Here is a 19,431-nt window from a genome sequence, read left to right on the forward strand (position 1 = left end):
AATTATACAATAAAAATTAAAATGGATCCATGTGAACTGTACAGTAATTGCAAATGACAGGTAAATAACAATAATTGCATATGAGAAGAAGGCGGACCTGTGCAATAATTACAAGTGACAGGTAAAGTGCATAAAGTTGGTATAAGTACCAAATATGACGCTGGTGAGCAACAGTGGATGACAAAAGCAAAAATAAAAGCCCAGCAAAAAATGAAATACAAATGTCCTGCAAATGTCCAAAAGTCAATCGTGTCAATTAATCCTATGTGAAGAAAAAAGGGGCCAAAAATTGTGATAAAAAAATGATTCCTTGGTGAAGTGAAGCAAGTGGAAAAATCCAAAAAGTGAAAAAATGAGAAATATATATCAACAATCAACAAAAAATGATGAAAAATGTTAAGATAAAAATAAATGCAATGAGTGAATGTGATGTAGTATTCCTCAATGAGAAAACAAAAAATAATAGTGTAGATGGTACAGGTCTATTGAATAATATTGAAATAGTTCTTACCAGTTGTCGACGCGTTTCAGCCTATATAAGGCCTTTTTCAAGACAGTAATAAAGTTTGTGCCATCACTGGCTTTATATAAGGTGACTAAACAATCATAAATGGTCATTTTGGTGACAAAATAGTGATACGCCCACTTCCTGTTTAGGGAATTATGGGTTTTGGGATGTATAGAGATAATTAAAAATGGTGATACACCCACTTCCTGTTTAGGGAATTATGGGTTTTTGAGATGCATCGAGATTTTTGAAAATCTAGTTATAGCATAAAGCTTATAAAACACGGAAACAGAAGTGTAACCTAGAAGCATAGGTGCATAATCCTAATATAGTGATGTTGACATATGTATCACTGACCGTTCCATGTGTGTATGTTGATCGGCCGTGTCCGTAGCATAATTTCCGGTTTCGCTTTTAAAGGAAATATATATGGGGATACTTAAAAGTGACACATAGCTATCGGCAGTTAGTAAAAGGGAAATTCCAGGAGTTAAGGATATCGGGAACATAATCCTGAACTGGTGACAGTTAAATGAGACCATGATATGAGAACATGTATATCTGGCTCCTAGTATGAGACCTCAGAAAAAATCTGTCTCCTAGTATGAGATCACAGAAAAAATAGCATTTGGTCATATAGAACTGATCATGTAGAACTGATCCAGAGGGGATAGGGATAAAACAGACAATCCAAATAACAATTATAATAAGATTCCTTACAAAATATAATTATAAGTGAATATATTCGCCTCATTCGTATCGTCATTTAGGGTGCGGATAAGGGGCATTATTTCTGGGGCCGGAAATGTGCAAAAGGAAATTTATATATCGTGATCATAATCCCAAACAAGGAGGAGGGTGGATACATTGAATAGATCCATAATATTAACTTTGTAGGTGAATATAATATTAACTTTGTAAGTGGATACATAATATAAATCCAGACACAAGAAATATGTGTAAAATATAAATAAATATACTTAAGCTATTACTTATAATAAAGCATTAACAGAAACAATAAAATGAGATAAGTAGGATATAGAGTATAGGAAAGGGCTATTTACGTCGGTTAGAATCTACTCCAACACTGCAGAAGATAATTAGGTAAGACTTAACATAAACTGCCATAGAGGAGGTAATATGGCAATATTTGAGCTATAACTATGTAGAGATATAGGTTATGCTAGGATAGCCAACGGGGGAATGTAGATGTCTTAAAAGACCACTCTAGAATCAGTGTCCTAGTCTTGTACTTGAACGGCAAAACACAAGATTAATTAATGTTGTGACAGTTGTATAGTGGTGGAGAGGAAGGAAATATCCTAAGAAGGATATTGGAATGATCTTTAATAAAGGATCAATGGCCAGAGTCAATGTAATAAAGAAAGGACACACTGCATGATGTAACCTGAGTAAAACAGGTAAGAATTAAATGTATCCAAAAGAGAGCAGATAATAGTTATACAGGTTGGTGAGAACCAGTCAATTACCAATGGACCTAAATGGAGAAATGGCTCAAAGTGGGATTAAATATGATGGAACCTAGGAGACTGAATGCAACACTGTCCGGTGCCGCTTCATGCAGGGCAAAGGGAATCATTTTTTTTAGTATAAAAAAGTTTGTTGTTTGGCCATTACAGAAGTGAAGGTGTATAGATATTTGCACTTTAGGGTAGTAAATAAAAACACAGTACTAGAAAAGGGGGTCCCTATACCTCCCTAAAATAAGTTATTTGAATAAATGATCTCTATTTGACAAGAGAAGAAAAAAGTGGCTTAATTAGTTGCAAGGATGATAGTACAAGTGCATATGCAACAAAGTGTGGGTGTTTTAAAAAATGAGTGTTGAATGAATGAGTGAAAAAAATAAATGCATGTAAATATCTAATCTTTGATAAGTAGAGGATAAATAATAATACACCTTTAAAAGGTGATTTCAATTACACATATAAATATAATTATATAAATATATAATGGATGTAAAACAGGTTAAAAATGGGAAAATGTGATGCCAAATTGTGAGATAAAAAAATCAGTATTATTTAATGAACAAATAAAATTAAAAACTGTGCACAATTTCATAAAAACATAACATCAAAGGACTACAAAAATCTCATACACATATAGTATCTGCAAAAAGTTGATACATTTAGAGCAAATCATAAAATAATGACAACAAAATTACAAACATAATTACAAAGATTAAAAAAAGGAACTTGGATGTTCCTTGGATGTTTTTTTCACTCATTCATTCAACACTATTTTTTTAAAACACCCACACTTTGTTGCATTTGCACTTGTGGTATCATCCTTGTAACTAATTAGTGCATAGTACTCTTCTTCTCTTGTCAAATAGATATCACTTTTTCTGTTCAGCCATTACAGCATGGCCACAGAACTCCTCCAATGAACAGACTAGCGTAATGTGTCTGACCGAGTGTCGTGTACTCCAGTCCCCAGGATAATATAACGCCACGTGCACTGCTGGGAGCGAGTACAACCAGACCAACAAGAAGTAGGAAGAATGATGGAGGAGGAGTTTGGCAGCAATGTTCAGGAGGACAAATAAAGGAAGTTTACATAAAATACTGTATTTCATTTTGCTCTGCATGGTGTGCCAGCAGTTGTTGGGGGTTACAACGGTGGAATAGTTGCATACAAGTGCCTTATTGTCCAGTGTAGACTGTCCCTTTAATATAACCGTGTTGGTTATGCAAAACGGGGGAATTGCAATAAAGGCATTATCTATTTTTTTTTAAACAATAACAATTCTGGAGTAGACTGTCCCTTTAAACTGTAATTTTCTTTGCAGACACAAACTATCATCCACATTTACCTGTGAAGTGAATTATTGTGGGTCTATATGTGTGCTTGATCATTTCTTTGTTCGTTTGTTAAATGGAAATGAGACCCAATTTTTCTTTTGTGATTCAGATAAAGTATACAGTTTTAAACATCTTTCCATTTATTTCCATTTTCAAATTTGCTTTATTCTCTTGCTATTCTTTGCTGAAGGAGCAGCAATGCACTACTGGGTTTTAGCTTAGCACATCAGGTGAATTAAATTAATGACATTAGTAGTATGTGCAGCCACCAATCAGCAGCTAGCTCCCAGTAGTGCATTTCTGCTCCTAAACATATCTAGGTATCCTTTTCAACAAAGAGTACCAACAGAAAAAAAAAGTAAATAAGATAAGATTTTCCTAGCCAGAGCCCTAATAAAGGACTGCACGTCTGGAAGCTTGGCCAATCTTTTGTGCAGTAACAATGACAGGGCCGCTATCTATCCCTTCAGGGAACTAGCAGATAAACCCTTCTCTAGTCCATACTGGAGAAAAGCTAAAATTCTGGCATCCTTAACCGTAAGCCAGGAAAAACCACTAACACTGATAACACTCTCAGAAAATCCTCTCTTGGCTAAGACTAAGTATTCAATCTCCACGCAGTCCGCCTCAGATAATCTAGATTTTAATTAACGAAGAAACCCTGTATCAGCAGAGCTCTGCGACAAGGTAACCTTCAGATGAGGACATCCCCACCAGATCTGCAAACCACGTCCTTTGCGGTCAAGACAGAGCAATCAGAATCACTGATGCTCGCTCCTGCTTGATGCGAGCCATCATACGAGGGAGAAGCGGTAATGGAGAAAAAATATATATGAGTCTGAACCTCCATGGTACTGATGGGGCATCTATCAGTACCGTCTGAGGATCCCTAGACCTTGACCCGTACCTGGGTAGCTTAATATTGAGGCGGGATGCCATGAGATCTATCTCTGGCGTCCCCCACTCACTGCATATCTCTGCAAACACCTTGGGGTGAAGAGACCATTCCCCTGGGTGAAAAGATTGCCTGCTGAGGAAGTCCGCTTCCCAGTTGTCCACACACAGAATGTGGATCGCTGACAGCATACATCTGTGAGTCTCTGCCCACTCTAGTATCTGAGATACTTCTCTCATCGCCAAGGAACTTCTCGTTCCTCCCTGATGGTTGATGTAGGTAACCAAGGTTATATTGTCTGATTGGAATCTGATAAACTGGGACGAACCCAGAAGGGGCCAAGCTTTCAAGGCATTGAAGATTGCCCGGAGTTCCAAAATATTGATCGGAAGGGAAGACTCCTCCTGAGTCCATAGACCTTGTGCACCCCAAACGGCTTCCCAGCCGGAAAGGCTTTCGTCCATAGTCACAATCTCCCAGGATGGTCTCAAGAAGCACGTGCCTTGGGACAGATGATCTGGACATGTACGGGTCGAGGTCGAGGGATCCTCAGGCGGAACTGATAGATGCCCTATCAGTACCATGGAGGTTCAGACTCGTATATATTTTCCCTGAATTACCGCTTCTCCCTTGTGTGGTGGCTTGCATCAAGCAGGAACGAGCATCAGTGATTCTGATTGCTCTGTTGGGGCCGCGAAGGATGTGGTTTGCGGATCTGGTGGGGAAGTCCTCATCTCCTCAGTGGAGGTTACATTGTTGCAGAGATCTGTTAATACAGGGTCCCATCGTTTATTAAAATCTAGATTCTCTGAGGCTGACTGCATGGAGATTTAACACAGTCTTAGCCAAGAGAGGATTTTCTGAGAGTATTATCAACACTCTGGTTCAAGCTCGTAAGCCAGTTACTTGTTGTATCTACCATAAAGTGTGGAGGACTTACCTGTACTGGTGTGAAGAGCGTGGTTTTTCCTGGCATAAGGTTAAGGTTGCCAGAATTTTAGCTTTTTTCCACAATGGACTGGAGAAGGGTTTATCTGCTAGTTCCCTGAAGGGACAGATATTGTCATCATTACTGCACAAAAGATTGGCCAAGCTTCCAGACGTGCAGTCCTTTGTTAAGGCTCTGGCTAGGATCAGACCTGTGTTTAGATCTGGGGCTCTGCCTTGGAGTCTCAATCTTGTTATTAGTGTTTTGCAGCAGGCTCCGTTTGAGCCTATGCATACTGTTGCCGTTAAATTGTTATCTTTGAAGGTTCTTTTTTTGCTCGCTTTTGCCTCTGCGTGCAGAGTTTCTGAGATTTCTGCTTTGCAATGTGACCCCCCTTATCTGGTTTTTAATGTCGATAAGGCGGTTTTACGCACTAAACTAGGTTTCCTCCTTAAGGTGGTGTTGAATCGTAACATTAATCAAGAAATTGTTGTTCCTTCCTTGTGTCCTAATCCTTCTTCAGCGAAGGAACGTTTGCTTCACAATCTAGATGTGGTTCATGCCCTGAAGTTCTATCCTCAGGCTACTAAGGAATTCAGACAATCTTCCTCTTTGTTTGTCATCTATACGTGGAAGCGTAAGGGGCAGAAGTCTACTATGACTTCCCTATTCTTCTGGTTGAGGAGTGTCATCCGCTTAGCTTATGAGACAGCGGGACAACAGCCTCCTGAGAGGATAACGACTCATCCCACTAGAGCAGTGTCTTCCTCTTGGGCTTTTAAGAACAAAGCCTCAATGGATCAGATTTGTAAGGCGGCTACCTGGTCCTCCTTACACACTTTTTCTAAATTTTACAAGTTTGATATGTTTGCTTCGGCTGAAGCAGCTTTCGGGAGAAAAGTTTTTGCAGGCTGTGGTGCCCTCGGAATAGGGTCCGCCTATTTTTTCTGTTCCCTCCCGTTATTCATTTAGTGTCCTCTGTAGCTTGGGTATAGTTTTCCCAACAGTATGGAATGAAGTTGTGAACTCTCCCTGCCTTATTAAAGGAAAACATAATTTATGCTTACCAGATAAATTCCTTTCCTTCCTGGCAGGGAGAGTCCACAACCTCGCCCGTAATGTATGTTTTTGATAGGCGGCTCCCTTTTTATATTATTTCTTCTGGCACCTTTTATACCCTGATATTTCTCCTACTTTTTCTTGTTCCCTCGGGAGAATGGCTGGGGGATATGGGAAGTGGGAGGGATATTTAAGCCTTTGGCTGTGGTGTCTTTGTCTCCTCCTGGTGGCCAGGTGTTGTATTTCCCAACAGTAAGGAATGAAGTCGTGGACTCTCCCTGCCAGGAAGGAAAGGAATTTATCTGGTAAGCATAAATTATGTTTTTTTTGTTTTTTTTATGAGAACAGGAAACATTTTTTTTTATATTTACACTTGCTTGTTTTTGTAATTCAAAGTAATAATTATAATCTGTGTGTTCAAAATTAAAATTAAATTTGCAGTATCAGTTTTTTTTTTTATTATTTCCCTTTAAAGGGACATTAAACCCAAAATGTTCTTACATGATTCAGATAGAAACATTTTTAAAAAACATTCCAATTTACTTCTATTATCTAATTTGCTTCATTCTTTAGATATCTTTTGTTAAAGAAATAGCAATGCACATGGGTGAGCCAAACACATGAGGCATCTATGTGCAGCCACCAATCAGAAGCTACTGAGCCTATCTAGATATGCTCTTCAGGACAGAATATCAAGAGAATGAAGCAAACATTAGATAATAGAAGTAAATTAGAAATTTGTTTAAATATTCTCCATCTGAATCATGAAAGAAAAAATTTGGGTTTAATGTCCCTTTAAGTATATTTCTAACTGTAGATCTGGGAAGGAGAACTAATGTACAGTTTAATGAGCGGAAGCCTGAGCATATAAAAATAGCATGCCATATAAAGGATTATTTACAGAGGGATCCAAGCATTTTGCACTTTCACTAGCAATGTTTAATGTGAAAACCTATCCCAAAGGGAAACTGCATTTAAAAGCATTGGCTCCTTCTTATGATTCAAATAACATCCATTCATTTTTACATCAGAATGTGCTGCTATATTGCACGCTAGATAAGAGGGGAGGAGAGCAGTGTAATGGCGTCCAGTAAGCCAGCCAAACATTGCGTGGGACACCTATTTAATGTCAATCAGCGTAGGGAAAAAAACAATCATGGAAGAGGCCTTGGGCATGTTAAAAACATGAAATGGTTGAATTTATTATAAACTGACAAAAGGTTTGTAATTTTTAGCAATGCATGTTAAATATGACTTGTTTTAAGTTATTTTTTATCTTAAGCTACATCTTGGCCATTGGTTTTATTTGCTTTAAATTAGAATGTGAAGTAAGATTGCTATTTTTATTGTGGATGTGGATGCCAGAAACATCACCTCAGTGTCTGCTGGGATTGTATATTGATGCATGTGGAAACAATGACATTTCTCTAAACAAGCACAACTGCCAGGTCTTTCCCGGGGAGGGGAAAATATTCACTCTTACTCAGTAGTTTAAGAAGCTCTTCTGAGGCCCAGTGCAGGATGCTGCAGAGTAGCTAGGAACACATTACCTGCGGTGAGTTGCTCTTAAGGTGGAAAGGGATCATATGGTTCAGAGCACAGTTTAAAAGTTTCCTCATCAGGCTTTGGCTGGCTATGCTGCTATATTGCAAGCCTGTGCCAAAGGCAGCGGTAGGGGAAGGCCGTTGGGGGCAACTGTTAGTTAAGCAAACAGAGCAAGCTGACAAAAAGAAGAACGATCTGTTGAGACAAATACATCTCAAGGCATACAAGAGCAGCTGATTGCTTGCTTGCCACGAAGCCTCCCAGTGGGCTCTTGCTTGTAAGTGACCCTGAGGATATGTCATTCATGGCAATGTTCAGTACGTTTCTTTTGCACATGATAACAAGCCTGTTAAAGATTCTCTGCTATCTTCCCCTGCAAACAACACTAACTGAATTTGCAGTGCAATTCCTCCTAGTCTTTAAACCCCCTTTTTCTGTCTAAAATTAATAACGGAAGATTAATGGTATGCAAATGTTTCTGCAGTCAAAAGAGCTGACTTTGCAGGGTTGCTTCATGAGAATTGTAGTGGTGTAATGGTAAAACAATAAACTACAATTTTAAAGATGTGTGCTTGTTTAAAGGTATTTTGACTACACACAATGTACAACTGCTGTTTTCTGCTTCCCTTTGAGACCTTTATAAATTGAATAATTTCAGCAATAACTTATGGTTACTAACTGGCCTACATAACAACACTGGATAACTATCACGAGATCCGGTGAGGGAGCATTTGTAATCGGATCTAGATCAGACGTGGCCCTTCAGATCCTGTCAATAATGTATCTAAATAGGCCCTACAATCAGACACTATGGCACTACTATCACTGTCACTCATATGCCCACATAAGATCAAACCTATAGATTAATAATACTACACAAGCAGATATTTCACTTTCCAGTTAAATACTGGAGACCTGATAATGATTATCACTCATTATCAGGTGTGTCCCTAACAAATGAATGCATGTTAAAGGGACATGAAACCCACATTTTTTTCATGATTGAGAAAAAAAAAGCAAGCAATTTTAAACAACTTTCCAATTTACTTCTACTATTTAATTTGCTTCATTCTCTTGTTATCCTTTGCTGAAAGGTTTATCAAGATAAGCTCAGGAGCAGCAAAGAACCTAGGTTCTAGCTGCTGATTGGTTGCTGCATATATATACCGACTGTCATTGGCTCGCCCATGTGTTCAGTTAGAAACCAGTAGTGCATTGCTGCTCCTTCAACAAATTATACCAAGAGAATGAAGCAAATTAGATAATAGAAGTTAACTGGAAAGTTGTTTAAAATTGTATTTTCTACCTAAATCATGAAAGAATTTTTTGTGTTTCATGTCCCTTTAAGTAAATCATAATTAGTTTGCTGATTGCATTCAAGTTAAACTGGGTTATGACTTGTTTTCATTTCTTTTAATTAGCTTGAAGAAGCAAACAACTTATATATGAAGACGAAAGAAGAACTGCAGGCTTCCAAACAGATACTGCAAACGCTGTGCTCAAACCTTGAGGTACAATGATTATAGTTATTCTTGGAGAATATCTATGTGTCAAAGTGGTATAGCCGTCACTTTTGCACCTGTGGTGCACTTCATAAATGTATATACTAATACTACCAGAAAGGTAATCTCCAGGGTTTTCTTCATTGCTTTTATTGATCCTTAGTGTAATGTTTCAGGGTATTACCTCCAAAGGCGTTAGGGTAGCAGTAAAAGTACAGGTATAAGACAGAGCTTTCCAAACTTTTCATGCTGGTGACACTTTTTAGACCTACATAATTTCGCGACACAGTAATTCAGTTGTACTAGCAAACAGGAGGTTAAGCTAACTTGTTTTAAGAGATACGGACACGTACATAAATGATATAATAACGGAATGTATTTACAAGTAACAGTAAGTATGTGCAAGAATTAAAAAAAGTGTAACACCAATAGCTACTTACTATTTTAATGGAATGTATGATGTTGATGGGATGAACACAGTTTCTGAATATTTAGTGGAATATTAGCTAAAGACACTCACATTTCATCATCAAGCATTTTTAAGCTTCCACTTCCTATCCATATATCAAGAGCAGGAGCAGCAATGCACTACTGGGAGCTAACTGCAAAAAATACAAAAACACTTTGACTTCTGACTTCAGCTCAGCGTTTAAGCTGCCGCCCTTAGAGCTCTGCAAGTCTGACTGACTTCTGCCCGCACTGCAAACACACTGCTGTCCCACTCACTGATTACACATGCAGTCACAAGCGGAATGAGGAGACTACACGTGCAGTTAGGAGCCATTGTGCCGCTAAAGCCACCAATGGGAATAGTTTCAATTCCCACTGAGCTGCGCCAATAGGTTAAGATGATCTGTGACCCACTAGGTATCAATCATGTGTCAACCATGTGATATGCGTAGCAGGCAGGCGGAAAGTCGGAAACCAAATTAAAAATTAAAAAAAAAATTGTGCTGAAGCAGGGACACACCTACACACTGCCGCCGACACACTAATGAGTCATGACACACACTTTGAGAATCACTCGTATAAGAGATACCAACATATGTCCTTTAAAAGGACATAATATTCATATGCTAAATCACTTGAAACTGATGCAGTATAACTGTAAAAAGCTGACAGGAAAATATCACCTGAGCATCTCTATGTAGAAAAAGAAGATATTTTACCTCACAATCTCCTCAGCTCAGCAGAGTAAGTTCTGTGTAAAAAGTTATACTTCACCTGCTCCCAACTGCAGATAAAAATAAATAAATGAAGAAATGAACAGCAGCCAATCAGCATCAGCAGTGCTGAGGTCATGAGATTTGACTTAACTCTCATGAGATTTCATTGTAAACGTCCTTTACCTGATTGGTGAAATAAGATGAGAGTGCACAAGGCTCATCCCTTCAGCTGTCCTAGGACAGACATACTAATATGCTGCTTAGAAGTCCTTTAAAATGGGATGTGGCTACTGAGGAACTTTTGAGGTAAAATATCTTTCTTTGTAATAAATATTTCATGGACACTTGTAAATATGGGCACAAAAACAAAAGTGTTACAGAGCTACTTTGACTGACATATGTTTAAGTGTTCTATTACTTGTGGTCTTTCCTTGAATAATAATACTAATTATTATTAATATTTTATTCATGTTAATAATAGCATTATTTACTATTAATAGCATCCATATTATTTATTCACCATTCTTCAGTTAGGTTTACAAATTAAAGGGACATGAAACCCAAAATGTTTCTTTCATGATTCAGACAGAAAATACATTTTAAATAACATTCTAATTTACTTCTATTATCTAATTAGCTTCTTTCTTTAGATATCCTTTGTTAAGGAAATAGCAATGTACTTGACTGAGCCAATCACAAGAGGCATCTATGTGCAACCACCAATCAGCAGCTACTGAGCCTATTTAGATATGGTTTTTAACAAGAGAATGACTCAAATTAGATAATAGAAGTACTTTGGAAAGTTGTTTGCATTTGCATGCTCTTTCTAAATCACAAAATGGATTTCATGTCCCTTTAAGGTAAGTAAAAGACAATTGCACAAACTATAATGTGGTTGAGAACCATGACTGTTGGTCTGATGTATTCACAAGGTTATCTATAGGACTGGTCAGAAATGGGGATTAGACCAGACAAAACTTCCCTGGGTATTTCTAGTAGCCCTTCTGTCTTCTAAAAAATAAATAAAAGAAGAAATACATTTATAAATATAAAAAAGGTGTGTGTGTGTGGTGTGTGTATACTATCTATATATATATATATATACAGGGAGTGCAGAATTATTAGGCAAATGAGTATTTTGACCACATCATCCTCTTTATGCATGTTGTCTTACTCCAAGCTGTACAGGCTCGAAAGCCTACTACCAATTAAGCATATTAGGTGATGTGCATCTCTGTAATGAGAAGGGGTGTGGTCTAATGACATCAACACCCTATATCAGGTGTGCATAATTATTAGGCAACTTCCTTTCCTTTGGCAAAATGGGTCAAAAGAAGGACTTGACAGGCTCAGAAAAGTCAAAAATAGTGAGATATCTTGCAGAGGGATGCAGCACTCTTAAAATTGCAAAGCTTCTGAAGCGTGATCATCGAACAATCAAGCGTTTCATTCAAAATAGTCAACAGGGTCGCAAGAAGCGTGTGGAAAAACCAAGGCGCAAAATAACTGCCAATGAACTGAGAAAAGTCAAGCGTGCAGCTGCCAAGATGCCACTTGCCACCAGTTTGGCCATATTTCAGAGCTGCAACATCACTGGAGTGCCCAAAAGCACAAGGTGTGCAATACTCAGAGACATGTCCAAGGTAAGAAAGGCTGAAAGACGACCACACTGAACAAGACACACAAGCTGAAACGTCAAGACTGGGCCAAGAAATATCTCAAGACTGATTTTTCTAAGGTTTTATGGACTGATGAAATGAGAGTGAGTCTTGATGGGCCAGATGGATGGGCCCGTGGCTGGATTGGTAAAGGGCAGAGAGCTCCAGTCCGACTCAGACGCCAGCAAGGTGGAGGTGGAGTACTGGTTTGGGCTGGTATCATCAAAGATGAGCTTGTGGGGCCTTTTCGGGTTGAGGATGGAGTCAAGCTCAACTCACAGTCCTACTGCCAGTTTCTGGAACACACCTTCTTCAAGCAGTGGTACAGGAAGAAGTCTGCATCCTTCAAGAAAAACATGATTTTCATGCAGGACAATGCTCCATCACACGCGTCCAAGTACTCCACAGCGTGGCTGGCAAGAAAGGGTATAAAAGAAGAAAATCTAATGACATGGCCTCCTTGTTCACCTGATCTGAACCCCATTGAGAACCTGTGGTCCATCATCAAATGTGAGATTTACAAGGAGGGAAAACAGTACACCTCTCTGAACAGTGTCTGGGAGGCTGTGGTTGCTGCTGCACGCAATGTTGATGGTGAACAGATCAAAACACTGACAGAATCCATGGATGGCAGGCTTTTGAGTGTCCTTGCAAAGAAAGGTGGCTATATTGGTCACTGATTTGTTTTTGTTTTATTTTTGAATGTCAGAAATGTATATTTGTGAATGTTGAGATGTTATATTGTTTTCACTGGTAAAAATAAATAATTGAAATGGGTATATATTTGTTTTTTGTTAAGTTGCCTAATAATTATGCACAGTAATAGTCACCTGCCCACACAGATATCCCCCTAAAATAGCTAAAACTAAAAACAAACTAAAAACTACTTCCAAAAATATTCAGCTTTGATATTAATGAGTTTTTTGGGTTCATTGAGAACATGGTTGTTGTTCAATAATAAAATTAATCCTCAAAAATACAACTTGCCTAATAATTCTGCACTCCCTGTATCAATATTACATTATACATACCACAATTGTTATATTCACTCAAGTTATTGTTAAGGCACATTTAAGTTTTGATATATTCTCAATTCTATAGAAAACTCAATCTGACCTGTTGGGTGCCAAGCAGGAGTTAAACCACCTACAGACAACGTATGCACACAAGGAATCTCAAATAAGTCATTTTCAGATGGACTTGGAAAAGGCGCAGTATGGATGGGAGAAAGAGAAATTGAAAGTCATGGAGGCTGAAAATGAAATCCAGAAGCTTACCAGGGCTTACCAGAAGGATACAGAGGTATTACTAGATGCAAGCTGGCTGTCAAAAAGAACATTTAGCTAATCTGCGTTTTATGCATTTACATATATCTTGCTGTCACATGGAGATTGATCCAATATCTTCTCCTAAGACATTTATTAGTGAGAAAGAAAGGTAAAAAAAAATATACTCATACATTTCTATGAGATTGTTAGTACTGTTTTGTTTAAGTGGTTTGTGGGAACTGTCTGTTAAAAGAGTGTGGCAATGAGAAGACAATATGAATATAAAGCATATTATTACAATGTGGTTGAATATGTTTATAGAGAACTTATTAATTAAAAACTAACGGCTAGATTACGAGTTTTGTCGGTAAAAACTTGCGTTGCTAACAAGCCTTTTTTCTCCAACATAGGTGTGTCCGGTCCACGGCGTCATCCTTACTTGTGGGATATTCTCTTCCCCAACAGGAAATGGCAAAGAGCCCAGCAAAGCTGGTCACATGATCCCTCCTAGGCTCCGCCTACCCCAGTCATTCTCTTTGCCGTTGTACAGGCAACATCTCCACGGAGATGGCTTAGAGTTTTTTAGTGTTTAACTGTAGTTTTTCATTATTCAATCAAGAGTTTGTTATTTTCAAATAGTGCTGGTACGTACTATTTACTCAGAAACAGAAAAGAGATGAAGAATTCTGTTTGTATGAGGAAAATGATTTTAGCAACCGTAACTAAAATCCATGGCTGTTCCACACAGGACTGTTGAGAGCAATTAACTTCAGTTGGGGGAACAGTTTGCAGTCCCTTGCTGCTTGAGGTATGACACATTCTAACAAGACGATGTAATGCTGGAAGCTGTCATTTTCCCTATGGGATCCGGTAAGCCATGTTTATTACAATTGTAAATAAGGGCTTCACAAGGGCTTATTTAGTCTGTAGACATTTTTTGGGCTAAATCGATTGATATTAACACTTATTTAGCCTTGAGGAATCATTTATTCTGGGTATTTTGATATAATAATATCGGCAGGCACTGTTTTAGACACCTTATTCTTTAGGGGCTTTCCCAAAGCATAGGCAGAGTCTCATTTTCGCGCCGGTGTTGCGCACTTGTTTTTGAGAGGCATGGCATGCAGTCGCATGTGAGAGGAACTCTGATACTTATAAAAGACTTCTGAAGGCATCATTTGGTATCGTATTCCCCTTTGGGTTTGGTTGGGTCTCAGCAAAGCAGATACCAGGGACTGTAAAGGGGTTAAAGCTTAAAACGGCTCCGGTTCCGTTATTTTAAGGGTTAAAGCTTCCAAAATTGGTGTGCAATATTTTCAAGGCTTTAAGACACTGTGGTGAAAGTTTGGTGAATTTTGAACAATTCCTTCATGTTTTTTCACTATTGCAGTAATAAAGTGTGTTCAGTTTAAAATTTAAAGTGACAGTAACGGTTTTATTTCAAAACGTTTTTTGTACTTTCTTATCAAGTTTATGCCTGTTTAACTTGTCTGAACTACCAGATAGACTGTGTTCTGAATGCGGGGAAGCCAGAATTCCTATTCATTTAAATAAATGTGATTTATGTGATAATGACAATGATGCCCAAGATGATTCCTCAAGTGAGGGGAGTAAGCATGGTACTGCATCATTCCCTCCTTCGTCTACACGAGTCTTGCCCACTCAGGAGGCCCCTAGTACATCTAGCGCGCCAATACTCCTTACTATGCAACAATTAACGGCTGTAATGGATAATTCTGTCAAAGACATTTTAGCCAAAATGAACCCTTGTCAGCGTAAGCGTGGATGCTCTGTTTTAGTTACTGAAGAGCATGACGACGCTGATATTAATATCTCTGAAGGGCCCCTAACCCAATCTGAGGGGGCCAGGGAGGTTTTGTCTGAGGGAGAAATTACTGATTTAGGGAACATTTCTCAGCAGGCTGAATCTGATGTGATTACTTTTAAATTTAAATTGGAACATCTCCGCATTTTGCTTAAGGAGGTATTATCCACTCTGGATGATTGTGAAAATTTGGTCATCCCAGAGAAACTATGTAAAATGGACAAGTTCCTAGAGGTGCCGGGGCTCCCAGAAGCTTTTCCTATACCCAAGCGGGTGGCGGACATTGTTAATAAAGAATGGGAAAGGCCCGGTATTCCTTTCGTCCCTCCCCCCATATTTAAAAAATTGTTTCCTATGGTCGACCCCAGAAAGGACTTATGGCAGTCAGTCCCCAAGGTCGAGGGAGCGGTTTCTACTTTAAACAAACGCACCACTATTCCCATAGAGGATAGTTGTGCTTTCAAAGATCCTATGGACAAAAAATTAGAAGGTTTGCTTAAAAAGATGTTTGTTCAGCAGGGTTACCTTCTACAACCCATTTCATGCATTGTCCCTGTCACTACAGCCGCATATTTCTGGTTTGATGAACTGATTAAGGTGCTCGATAGTGACTCTCCTCCTTATGAGGAGATTATGGACAGAGTCAATGCTCTCAAATTGGCTAATTCTTTCACTCTAGACGCCTCTTTGCAATTGGCTAAGTTAGCGGCTAAGAATTCTGGGTTTGCTATTGTGGCGCGCAGAGCGCTTTGGTTGAAATCTTGGTCGGCTGATGCGTCTTCCAAGAACAAGCTACTAAACATTCCTTTCAAGGGGAAAACGCTGTTTGGTCCTGACTTGAAAGAGATTATCTCTGATATCACTGGGGGTAAGGGCCATGCCCTTCCTCAGGATCGGCCTTTCAAGGCAAAAAATAGACCTAATTTTCGTCCCTTTCGTAAAAACGGACCAGCCCAAGGTGCTACGTCCTCTAAGCAAGAGGGTAATACTTCTCAGGCCAAGCCAGCTTGGAGACCAATGCAAGGCTGGAACAAGGGAAAGCAGGCAAAGAAACCTGCCACTGCTACCAAGACAGCATGAAATATCGGCCCCCGATCCGGGACCGGATCTGGTGGGGGGCAGACTCTCTCTCTTCGCTCAGGCTTGGGCAAGAGATGTTCTGGATCCTTGGGCGCTAGAAATAGTCTCCCAGGGTTATCTTCTGGAATTCAAGGGACTTCCCCCAAGGGGAAGGTTCCACAGGTCTCAGTTGTCTTCAGACCACATAAAAAGACAGGCGTTCTTACATTGTGTAGAAGACCTATTAAAAATGGGAGTGATTCATCCTGTTCCATTGAGAGAACAAGGGATGGGGTTCTACTCCAATCTGTTCATAGTTCCCAAAAAAGAGGGAACGTTCAGACCAATCCTAGATCTCAAGATCTTAAACAAATTTCTCAAGGTCCCATCGTTCAAGATGGAAACCATTCGAACTATCCTTCCTTCCATCCAGGAAGGTCAATTCATGACCACGGTGGATTTAAAGGATGCGTATCTACATATTCCTATCCACAAGGAACATCATCGGTTCCTAAGGTTTGCATTCCTGGACAAACATTACCAGTTCGTGGCGCTTCCTTTCGGATTAGCCACTGCTCCAAGGATTTTCACAAAGGTACTAGGGTCCCTTCTAGCTGTGCTAAGACCAAGGGGCATTGCAGTAGTACCTTACCTGGACGACATTCTGATTCAAGCGTCGTCCCTCCCTCGAGCAAAGGCTCACACGGACATCGTCCTGGCCTTTCTCAGATCGCACGGCTGGAAAGTGAACGTGGAAAAGAGTTCTCTATCCCCGTCAACAAGGGTTCCCTCTTGGGAACAATTATAGACTCCTCAGAAATGAGGATTTTTCTAACAGAGGCCAGAAAGACAAAACTTCTGGACTCTTGTCGAATACTTCATTCCGTTCCTCTTCCTTCCGTAGCTCAGTGCATGGAAGTGATCGGGTTGATGGTAGCGGCAATGGACATAGTTCCTTTTGCGCGCATTCATCTAAGACCATTACAACTGTGCATGCTCAGTCAGTGGAATGGGGACTATACAGACTTGTCTCCAAAGATACAAGTAAATCAGAGGACCAGAGACTCACTCCGTTGGTGGCTGTCCCTGGACAACCTGTCACGAGGGATGACATTCCGCAGACCAGAGTGGGTCATTGTCACGACCGACGCCAGTCTGATGGGCTGGGGCGCGGTCTGGGGATCCCTGAAAGCTCAGGGTCTTTGGTCTCGGGAAGAATCTCTTCTACCGATAAATATTCTGGAACTGAGAGCGATATTCAATGCTCTCAAGGCTTGGCCTCAGCTAGCGAGGACCAAGTTCATACGGTTTCAATCAGAGAACATGACGACTGTTGCGTACATCAACCATCAGGGGGGAACAAGGAGTTCCCTAGCGATGGAAGAAGTGACCAAGATTATTCTATGGGCGGAGTCTCACTCCTGCCACCTGTCTGCTATCCACATCCCGGGAGTGGAATATTGGGAAGCGGATTTTCTGAGTCGTCAGACATTGCATCCGGGGGAGTGGGAACTCCATCCGGAAATCTTTGCCCAAGTCACTCAACTATGGGGCATTCCAGACATGGATCTGATGGCCTCTCGTCAGAACTTCAAAGTTCCTTGCTACGGGTCCAGATCCAGGGATCCCAAGGCGGCTCTAGTGGATGCACTAGTAGCACCTTGGACCTTCAAACTAGCTTATGTGTTCCCGCCGTTTCCTCTCATCCCCAGGCTGGTAGCCAGGATCAATCAGGAGAGGGCGTCGGTGATCTTGATAGCTCCTGCGTGGCCACGCAGGACTTGGTATGCAGATCTGGTGAATATGTCATCGGCTCCACCTTGGAAGCTACCTTTGAGACGAGACCTTCTTGTTCAGGGTCCGTTCGAACATCCGAATCTGGTTTCATTCCAGCTGACTGCTTGGAGATTGAACGCTTGATTTTATCGAAGCGAGGTTTCTCAGATTCTGTTATCGATACTCTTGTTCAGGCCAGAAAGCCTGTAACTAGAAAGATTTACCACAAAATTTGGAAAAAATATATCTGTTGGTGTGAATCTAAAGGATTCCCTTGGGACAAGGTTAAGATTCCTAGGATTCTATCCTTCCTTCAAGAAGGATTGGAAAAAGGATTATCGGCAAGTTCCCTGAAGGGACAGATTTCTGCCTTGTCGGTGTTACTTCACAAAAAACTGGCAGCTGTGCCAGATGTTCAAGCCTTTGTTCAGGCTCTGGTTAGAATCAAGCCTGTTTACAAACCTTTGACTCCTCCTTGGAGTCTCAATTTAGTTCTTTCAGTTCTTCAAGGGGTTCCGTTTGAACCCTTACATTCCGTTGATATTAAGTTATTATCTTGGAAAGTTTTGTTTTTAGTTGCAATTTCTTCTGCTAGAAGAGTTTCAGAATTATCTGCTCTGCAGTGTTCTCCTCCTTATCTGGTGTTCCATGCAGATAAGGTGGTTTTACGTACTAAACCTGGTTTTCTTCCAAAAGTTGTTTCTAACAAAAACATTAACCAGGAGATTATCGTACCTTCTCTGTGTCCGAAACCAGTTTCAAAGAAGGAACGCTTGTTGCACAATTTGGATGTTGTTCGCGCTCTAAAATTCTATTTAGATGCTACAAAGGATTTTAGACAAACATCTTCCCTGTTTGTTGTTTATTCAGGTAAAAGGAGAGGTCAAAAAGCAACTTCTACCTCTCTCTCTTTTTGGATTAAAAGCATCATCAGATTGGCTTACGAGACTGCCGGACGGCAGCCTCCCGAAAGAATCACGGCTCATTCCACTAGGGCTGTGGCTTCCACATGGGCCTTCAAGAACGAGGCTTCTGTTGATCAGATATGTAGGGCAGCGACTTGGTCTTCACTGCACACTTTTACCAAATTTTACAAGTTTGATACTTTTGCTTCTTCTGAGGCTATTTTTGGGAGAAAGGTTTTGCAAGCCGTGGTGCCTTCCATTTAGGTGACCTGATTTGCTCCCTCCCTTCATCCGTGTCCTAAAGCTTTGGTATTGGTTCCCACAAGTAAGGATGACGCCGTGGACCGGACACACCTATGTTGGAGAAAACAGAATTTATGTTTACCTGATAAATTTCTTTCTCCAACGGTGTGTCCGGTCCACGGCCCGCCCTGGTTTTTTTAATCAGGTCTGATAATTTATTTTCTTTAACTACAGTCACCACGGTACCATATGGTTTCTCCTATGCTAAT

At 40.0% G+C, this 19,431-nt stretch overlaps 1 protein-coding gene across 1 annotated transcript in view; it reads left to right on the forward strand.

The window, feature by feature from the left end:
• The window catches only part of CCDC171 (coiled-coil domain containing 171), an 849,190-nt gene that overhangs the window by 224,985 nt on the left and 604,774 nt on the right, over positions 1-19,431 (forward strand). The window contains 2 exon segments of the mRNA XM_053700001.1: positions 9,182-9,271; positions 13,188-13,388. Of these exon segments, the coding sequence (XP_053555976.1) occupies positions 9,182-9,271; positions 13,188-13,388 (291 nt within the window).

Source organism: Bombina bombina, chromosome 2 (genome assembly GCF_027579735.1).
Source record: "Bombina bombina isolate aBomBom1 chromosome 2, aBomBom1.pri, whole genome shotgun sequence".
Taxonomy (NCBI): domain Eukaryota; kingdom Metazoa; phylum Chordata; class Amphibia; order Anura; family Bombinatoridae; genus Bombina; species Bombina bombina.